At 41.1% G+C, this 8,734-nt stretch overlaps 1 protein-coding gene, 1 long non-coding RNA gene and 1 pseudogene across 2 annotated transcripts; 1 reads left to right on the plus strand and 2 right to left on the minus strand.

Moving 5' to 3' along the window:
- Positions 1-530: 530 nt before the first annotated feature.
- On the minus strand, positions 531-3,190 carry LOC121809899 (annotated as a pseudogene).
- Positions 3,191-4,332: 1,142 nt separating this feature from the next.
- Positions 4,333-5,261, plus strand: LOC121809151 (serine/threonine-protein phosphatase 7 long form homolog). Its single transcript, XM_042209692.1, has 2 exons — positions 4,333-5,072; positions 5,144-5,261. Exons 1-2 carry the CDS (start codon positions 4,444-4,446, stop codon positions 5,259-5,261), a joined length of 747 nt encoding a protein of 248 aa, XP_042065626.1. The 5' UTR covers positions 4,333-4,443.
- Positions 5,262-7,720: 2,459 nt separating this feature from the next.
- LOC121807174 lies at positions 7,721-8,268 on the minus strand. The gene is made up of 2 exons (XR_006051769.1): positions 8,153-8,268; positions 7,721-7,997 (listed from the first exon to the last, which is right to left on the minus strand). It is a non-coding gene; the product is annotated as an uncharacterized LOC121807174 (long non-coding RNA).
- Between the last annotated feature and the right edge of the window lie 466 nt (positions 8,269-8,734).

An 8,734-nucleotide genomic window follows, 5' to 3' on the forward strand; every position in this document is an offset into this window, starting at 1 on the left:
CCCTACCAGGAATATAATTTCTGATAACTTGCGAAAACTTATTAATTAGATTTTGAACTTATACTTATTAAATAGTAAAATTTAATTAATTATTTGATGTAATAATTTTATTACCATAACCGGTTTATCAATCTCACTCTTAGCTGTAGTAGATGACACAAAACTTTTAGATTTCGGAGAAGTTCATTAAAAAGAGACTGAATCTTCTTATGTGTGTGTCTTGTGGAACCATCAGGGCGACACTTCATATAACCCTATCTCCAACGACCAAATCTTCGGAAATATCAGCATACACCTCGAATACTTTACTAGTTCTCCACTTTAACTATTTATTATTATCATACACTTCGAATATTTTACTAGTTCTCCACTTTAACTATTTATTACTATTATTTTTGTAAAATAAATGCAGAAAAACAAATATGACTCATAATGCGGGACGGAGGTAGTATTGTTGATATCGGATGGTAGCTTATTTGAATCATAGCATTGACTCACAAGTGTAATTTGAAGTGAAATGTAACAGAAGAAATGAAAAATTGTGTGTAAATTGATTTGTCAATATCCAAGTTTCTCTGTATCTCATTTCCAATGGTTATAACTTATATACAAATCTGAAAGATTTACCGACATAAAAAAACCACTACAAAAATAGACACATTCCAACAAGAACACTTGCTGCTACAAAGCCTTTGCATCTCTACCATTCATCCTGCTCACTTCTTCACATAGTCTGCAAGGCAACGAGTCGAGGCTAGCTGCACGAGTCTTCCCATAGTTACCTAAAACACCACATCTCCTCCATGCGTGATACTCAGCATAAGCAACCGGATCATTAGCTAAGGACTTCACGTAGGAGGCCAGCTGCTCAATAGAGCTGAACTGTGTCCCGTCTATTATGGAGTGAGGAGGTATGAAGTCCCAGACGTTTGGGGCGCCAAAGTATATGGGAACAGCCCCAGAATCGAGTGCATAGAAGAGTTTCTCTGTCACATAGCTCTCTGTCATGGTGTTCTCGATTGCAATGACAAACTTGTAGTGGGACATGGCACAATGTAGATGATCCCACCATTTAGGATTCTCGTTGGGATCCTTCACACACTCGGGGTAGAAGGAGAGTGCCTGGTCGAGGCCTCCAACATTGTTCAAGCACTTACCAAAAGAGTGGGAGGGCAACAAGCTGAGTATCTTTTTGGCAATCTGATTCCTTTGAGGTAAGCAGCGAGACGAAGACCAATAAACAAGAGTGTCCTTGAAAATCAAGAATCCCAATCAGCTTTAATATCCATAAATAAGGAGTTCACTGATTCACTCAAAATTAGATTGAGATTATATGATATAAAAGTCAAAGTTAAGCAAAAGGTATGAGCAACATGTGATGAAAAGGGAATCGAATTAGTGAAAACTTACGTTGTTCTTGTCAGAAGATAGTTGGTAATTTCTGTTGTTATGAAAAACTGCCCCAGCATAAGTCGACTGGAAGTTGTCTTTAGCATGATAGCTGATGAAGATATCCTCGTGGCCTGACCCTCCTCCTCCCGGCTTCGAGATCCATATACACCCGAAGTGGATCACCATCCCGTCTCTGTCAAATGTCAAGTATGCTAAATATGACAAAGTTAAATTGGAAAATCACTGCCTAAAGATGCTGATTGCCAATACATAAAATACAGAACTTTACAATTTGCCGCTTAGCAAAATAACCAGATGCCATATACTAATGTCATGTCAAAAACAATAAATATGGTTTCTGCGCAATGACAAAACAAATCATGATTTACACTAGGTACCAATACTGAAACAAGCCCAATTTCCTTTTTCCCTTTCCTTTTGCCCACACACGCTTACATTCTAATCGTAATACTGCCAGTGCTCTAGGAAGCATCTCGTTCATCTCAAATCCATGTTTAACTTATAACTATAGAATGAATCAGTTCATCCTTAAAGTATTGTCCTTAATGTATGCTCTCAATCACTAACTGATTTAGGTAAAAGCAATAGTTCACCAGCAGTATGATCAACGACAAACATCAAACTAAAATGCTTAGCTAAGATAAAAACAATGCTAAAGCACCATTTTTTCCCAGTCCTAACACTACTAATCCCAATAACCTCCCCAGTCCCCAGTCCCCAGTCCAGGTATAGTATATTGAGAGTAGGCCGTCAAATTTCCACTAACTGAAAGCTTACAAACGCCGTAGTTGATCATCTGTACGATCAAGTGGCTCCATCATATAGAGTATAATCTTCAATTTAGGCCATCATATTTCACTAATTGTTAAGGTCTGTAAGATCAGGAACCACATACTAGACACTAAGGGGGCATTTACTTTGGGTGATATGATAGATTTATAAAACATACTTTGATTGAGTATTCGAAGACAAGATGGTCAAACAAGTTCAAAATTAGCAAATCGATCAAAGTAAATAGTAGATTATCTTGAACTACTTTTACCTATCCATCATATAACTCAATGTAAACGTTCCCTAACTACATGCCAGAGACTACAATCTCAAACCAGGATACCTAGAAAGCAAGTATTACCAATGCTAGAGAGTTGCAGATTGCTTTCACAGAATCAGACAACACCAAAGCAAACCATACAAGTACAACAAAGATCACAAAAACTCTTAACTAAACCACTCATATTCACATGTAAAACAATCAATTCAAAGGGAATTTTACCAGAATTGGGGGAGTGGTTGTTTCAAACAAAAGGGCATCAGGTTTATCAGCAAGAAGGGAAGATTTGGTCCATAAACAGCTCAACCCACATCTACAGCTATACAAATTATCCATATTGTCAGGAATCCAAGTCCACCCTTTGACCAGAACGCTGACATGCTTCATCTGCAACTCACCACACTCGATTCCCCCCTCCGCATTCTGCAAAGACGAGATCTTTGACCCATTCGCCAGCAAATCTCGGTGCATTTCCCTAAACTGGGCTGGCGCAGCCCACCGCGGAATCCCATTTCTTGAACGCACTGAACAAATCTCTGAAGGGCTCTGGCGAATCGGATTTCGAAAGGGAGTAGAAGGTCGATTGTTTAGCTGATGGAAGTGCAGAATCTGCAGATGGGAGTTGGAGAAATCCGGTGAAGAAGAGGATGATCACCGCAGCGATAAACATCAGTGTCACTGCCAAGGTGTTTATGGGTTTTAGTTGCATACTCCTCTCCATCTCCCTCTCCCAAATTAATTTAGAGAGAGAGAAAGAGTGCGATGGTTGTGATTCGTCGGTTTCATCAGAGCATGCAATTTTTCTGTGTTTTGTTGACTACTTCACCGGGAGTTCTAAACGTTCCAATAGGGGGTTGTGGCAAATAATTGGGTTTTTTCTTCTTTAGTTCTAGAGTACATTAATCATTCCTCGTTTGTACTGCGTTTTTTTTTGTTCCGGATTTGGGAGAGACGCATGACCCTCATGCGTCTCTTTTTAATGAGACGCATGACTGTCATGCGTCTTTTATAGAGACGCATGAGGGTCATGCGTCTCTCATTTTTTTTCCGTTTTATTTTGACGACGCATGAGAATCATGCGTCTTAGAAACAGACGCATGACGCTCATGCGTCTTTTTTTTTTTTTTTAAATTTGACTGGAGACGCATGATGCTTATGCGTCTTAGGAAGAGACGCATGACGCTCATGCGTCTCTACTTCGAATTAAACCAGCGGCGAAGGCAGTAGCTCCTCACTTACGAACGCAGACAGCAAACACTCACGGAGGCGGCGATTTCTTCCTAGATTCGGCGAAAGAAGACGATTTCGACTTGTTTTCCGGTAAGTTTCGTTCAATCATTCTACTTGCCTTCCTTATTTGTTGTTAATTTGCATAGATTATTTAGATTTCCCCTAATGTTTATAAATTAGGGTTAAAAACGAATAGCTCCAATTTGGTTGATTTTTTTGTTGTTTAGTTAAATGTCTACGATTTTAGTGGCTAAATTCATTCTATTGTATAATATTGGTATGTTTTTTATGATTGTCGTTGTGATTTTGAATGTTTTTTGGTTGTGATTTTGGTTGTATAATATTGTATAATATTGGTATGTTTTTTGATGATTGGTGTTGCATAGATTATTTAGATTTCCCCTAATGTTTGATGATTGGTGTTGTGATTTTGGTTGTAAATTAGGGTTTATAACAAATAAGCTAACACATGTCAGGGTTGAGTTTGTAATTGTTGTTTTGTGAATATGTACTTAGATTAGATGGAGACTTCAAGTTCTACTGGACATTTATTGTATGGACCCGAAGACCCGTCCGTGTTAAATATGCAAAAAATCACATTTCAAATAAACTGATGAAAGGGGGAACAACCCCAAGTATTTAAAGTCCGAAGGACTGAAAGTAAGACTTGGGACGCCGTGATTCACGAGAATGTAAGATATTGGCTTGACGTCTTTGGTTTCAAAGGCGTGATCGATTGTGGGAAGCCAATGAAGGTCGACAATGAGCTGATCACGGCGTTGATTGAGCGTTGGAGGCCGGAGACACACACATTCCATCTACCGATCGGTGAGACGACGATCACCTTGGAAGATGTGCAAGCCATCTGGGGCTTGAGGGCGGATGGCGTCGTTTTCACGGGTCGTGACTATCATGACAACTTTCCAGATTGGACCAGCAAGTGCCGCGATCTGTTGGGATGGATACCAGATTCTTCCACAGAGACAAAGCAAGGCGGTTTGCTGATGACCGCGCTGATCAACCAGACAAGGATGCCTCTGGGTGATGACCTGCCTACTTACGTATACATCCAAAGAGCACGTATCCATGCCCTAATTTTATTAGGAGGTCTCATTCTACCGGATACCACGGGGTGTAAGGTGCCATTTATGTGGTTGAATGGGCTTGGGGATCCGGAAGAGGTGAAGAATATAAGTTGGGGAAGCGCGGCATTGGCCTACCTTTATCATTATCTATGCGAGGCTTCCATGGATAAGAGAAAAGAGTTGGGCGGCCCTATGATCCTCCTGCAGCTATGGGCGTGGGAAAGAATGCCCACATTGAGGCCTGCGTTCATAGGACCAAAGGTGCACGAGCCATATACACCATGTGGCGCCAGGTATATATCGAAATTTTTATTTATTAATGCATATTGGGTGAATTTTTTTCTTACATCAATTTTATGTATAGGTGGAGAGGAACAACGCAGATAGGAAATGCTCCAAGACACTCGGTTGAGCATTACCGTGACCAAAGTCTTCAATTCATTCCAAAGTCTTCAATCCATTCCAAAGTCTTCAATTTCTAACACGCTTTTTGTCCAACACTGTCTTCACGTACACAAGCCCTGTTACAACAGAAAGAGTACGATTTCTCATAGAACTCAATCAGTATAAAATATACAAACATAAAAAAATAAGGTACAAAAATACCTGCGCTGCAAATGTGAATAACCCCTACATAACACGACCGACTGTGCAGTTTCTTCGGTCATGTCCTTCTACACCGCAATTCCTGCACTTGCGGGGCGCTCTCGGTTCATCTTCCTCGCGGATATCCATTTGATTAGGAATCCTCCTTGTTCTGCCTCGTCCGCGCTTTCGAGGAAGCAACTGCTCAGGGGTGATACGCAATTTCCATCCAGGATTTGCCCAATAGTCTTGGTGTCTTGGTGCTTGAAATGAGACACCATAGTACTGTGCTTCCCATGTAGCTTTGTGGTTGTGTTTATCAATGAGTTCAAAAATAGAGTTACCTCGATCTCTGGCAACGGTGCACGCATGTGAACAAGGGACTCTCCACATCTGCCACTTCCCACAACTGCACTTTGAATCCATAAACTCGACTTCTTGTCTGTTATCGCCCTTTGCCTTTCCATTTTCAACACGTGGACGACTTCGAATTTGGTAATGACCTAATTCTCGGGCGACTACTGAACAGTAATGCATTTGCCCCTTCGCATCATTCGCAACAAGTTTGTCCCTCGCCCAGGGGGTCAACCGACCTTCGGTTTGTTGTATTTCTGTCTTTCTATCTGCCCACCATTCAACTGTTCGCCAAAATGTCAGATCAACCAAAGCTCTTATTGGCAACTCTCTTACACCTCTCAGTACGTTGTTGTAGCTCTCTGACATGTTTGTCGAGGGCACCCCCCATCTCAGTTCATCATCGTAGCAAAGAGACCAGTTCTCTTTTTTGGCTTTGTTGAGCTCGTGTATCGCAATAAGACTTTCCTCCCGTAGTGCACGTCGCCTTCTCACGTACTTGCGTACTTGAGTTGTGACACCCAATGCCCATATCATGCCTTTTGCTTTTCCTCCCTTACCCTTTAGTTTTGTCAAGATATTTTTCCTCACATGGATCAAACAAAATTTGTGGTGACATATCGGCGGCTTTTTCCATTCATCTGAACGCATAGCCTTGAGGATTCCTTTGTGCCTATCCGAAATGATGCATACCTCCCTTTCGTACTTCACCACATGAATTCTGACATGATTCAAAAACCACTCCCAACTGTCGCCAGTTTCTTCATCAACAATAGCATATGCAATAGACAGACATTTCTTGTTTGCATCAACACCACAAGCAACAAGCAGCTTACCTTTAAATCTTCCTCGGAGGTGAGTTCCGTCTATTGTCAAAACTGGTTGGCACTCCTGGAAAGCATGTATAGCAGGCCCAAGTGCCCAGAACACGTAATAGAAGACTTTAGTACGGCCCTGGCTCAACAACTCGTTATGCCTCCACTCAACAATGGTGCCTGGATTCCTATACTGCAGTTCAAGCATGTAGCTTGGCAAATCCCTAAATGACTCCTCCCATCCACCAAATACAATCTCTAAAGCCCTCCTCCGTGCATACCATGCCTTCTTATAACTGACTACCACATGAAATTTGTCATGAACAAAATTTCTTACGGCGGCGGCACTAAACTCGGCATTTTTTAGCAACTGATGGCGAATACACAAAGCAATCATTGGTGATGAAAAGTTAGCATGTCCTCTATCATTACGATGACCTTCACAACTATGGCGTCCCCGCCACTTCCTAATCTCCCACATATCATCATGGGCCATGTGTGTAACAGACACTTCCCACCGACATTCATTCGCTTTGTCAGCGTCGGTCTCGCTGATAATAGCTGTCCCATCTTCTGTCCTCCCATTTGGATATTTGCACATGGCATGCCACCTTCTTAATTTACTCTCAACCACCCTAAATTGCCGGTGTTGCCTCAGACTCCACATAGTAATAGCAGTCTTCACATGCAGCTTGCTATCAAATTTTGTTCCACCATTAATCCGATATGGGTGTTCTTCATCCCAGTACATGGTACTGCGTTCATTACCAACTTCAGGTACCTCAGTACGACCACTTGGCAGTTTGCGAAAATATTTCAACCCAGTGTGAACATATTCTGGAAGTGGTTGTTCACCTTGTACGACGGGTTTATACACTACCTCCTCATCACTAGAGTCAGCACCGGAATCATCACTTAAAATATCATCAGACGATGATGACGACAATTCTGGATCTGCAAGGTCTCCTCGTACAACATCAACATCAGCATGTTCTTGTACATTCTCTTGAGTATTCAATCCAACATCTGCAACGTCTGTTTGCTCATTCATACCGCAGTCGATGCTCATAGGTTCAAACCTCGTAGATGCACCAACACCATGATCAACAATTGGTGGGATTAAGGCATTTCCAACAGACGAATACTCAACAAATAATTCAATATGCCGAGTAGAATTTAGAGCCGCATTGAACATATAAAACACACTTTGATCACTGTCAACCGCAGTACATACATAACTCGTACCGGTACCCAAGAAACAATGCCTCCAAGATATTTCGATGAAGTGTTGGTTGGAATCTATTCTTATCTTAGCACATATCATTCCTACTAATTCAGATAATGAAACACATGAATCCAATACGATGGAAGCTCTCGCACGAGGAGGATCATAACAAATGCCCACATGAGGAAGTTGATATATTCTACCACCCCAATATAAACTCACGAATACTTGCATGATTTCTGCAAAAATAAATATACAAACCAACAACAATTAAAGATAAATTTTTTCAATAAACCCTAAAATAGTAAGTTTACATAAATTTTTCAAAAACCCTACTAATATGCAAATAAACAACAAATAAGGGAGCAGTGTTGAAAGATTGAAGGAAACTTACCGAAATATGACGGGAGTCGCCAAGAAATCGCCAAGGAAATCGCAACCTTTGCTGTCTGCGTGCGTGAATGAGGAGCTACTGCCTTCGCCGCTGGTTTAATTCGAAGTAGAGACGCATGACGCTCATGCGTCTCTCTCTAAGACGCATGAGCATCATGCGTCTCCAGTCAAATTTTAAAAAAAAAAAAAGACGCATGAGCGTCATGCGTCTGTTTCTAAGACGCATGATTCTCATGCGTCGTCAAAATAAAACGGAAAAAAAATGAGAGACGCATGACCCTCATGCGTCTCTATAAAAGACGCATGACAGTCATGCGTTTCATTAAAAAGAGACGCATGAGGGTCATGCGTCTCTCCCAAATCCGGAACAAAAAAAAAACGCAGTACAAACGAGGAATGATTAATGTACTCTAGAACTAAAGAAGAAAAAACCCCAAATAATTTGCCTTTCCTTTGCATTTTTCGAAATAGTCCCTCATGCGTCTCTCCCAAATCCGGAACAAAAAAAAAACGCAGTACAAACGAGGAATGATTAATGTACTCTAGAACTAAAGAAGAAAAAACCCCAAATAATTTGCCTTTC

Source organism: Salvia splendens, chromosome 6 (assembly GCF_004379255.2).
Source record: "Salvia splendens isolate huo1 chromosome 6, SspV2, whole genome shotgun sequence".
In the NCBI taxonomy this organism is placed as follows: Eukaryota; Viridiplantae; Streptophyta; class Magnoliopsida; order Lamiales; family Lamiaceae; genus Salvia; species Salvia splendens.

What these genes read in the sequence shown, in the direction of transcription:
- LOC121809151 (XM_042209692.1), top strand. Translation starts at nt 4,444, where the DNA reads ATGAAGGTCGACAATGAGCTGATCACGGCGTTGATTGAGCGTTGGAGG. An exon ending in TATACACCATGTGGCGCCAG is followed by an intron (nt 5,073 to 5,143) that starts GTATATATCGAA and finishes TTTTATGTATAG; the next exon opens with GTGGAGAGGAACAACGCAGA.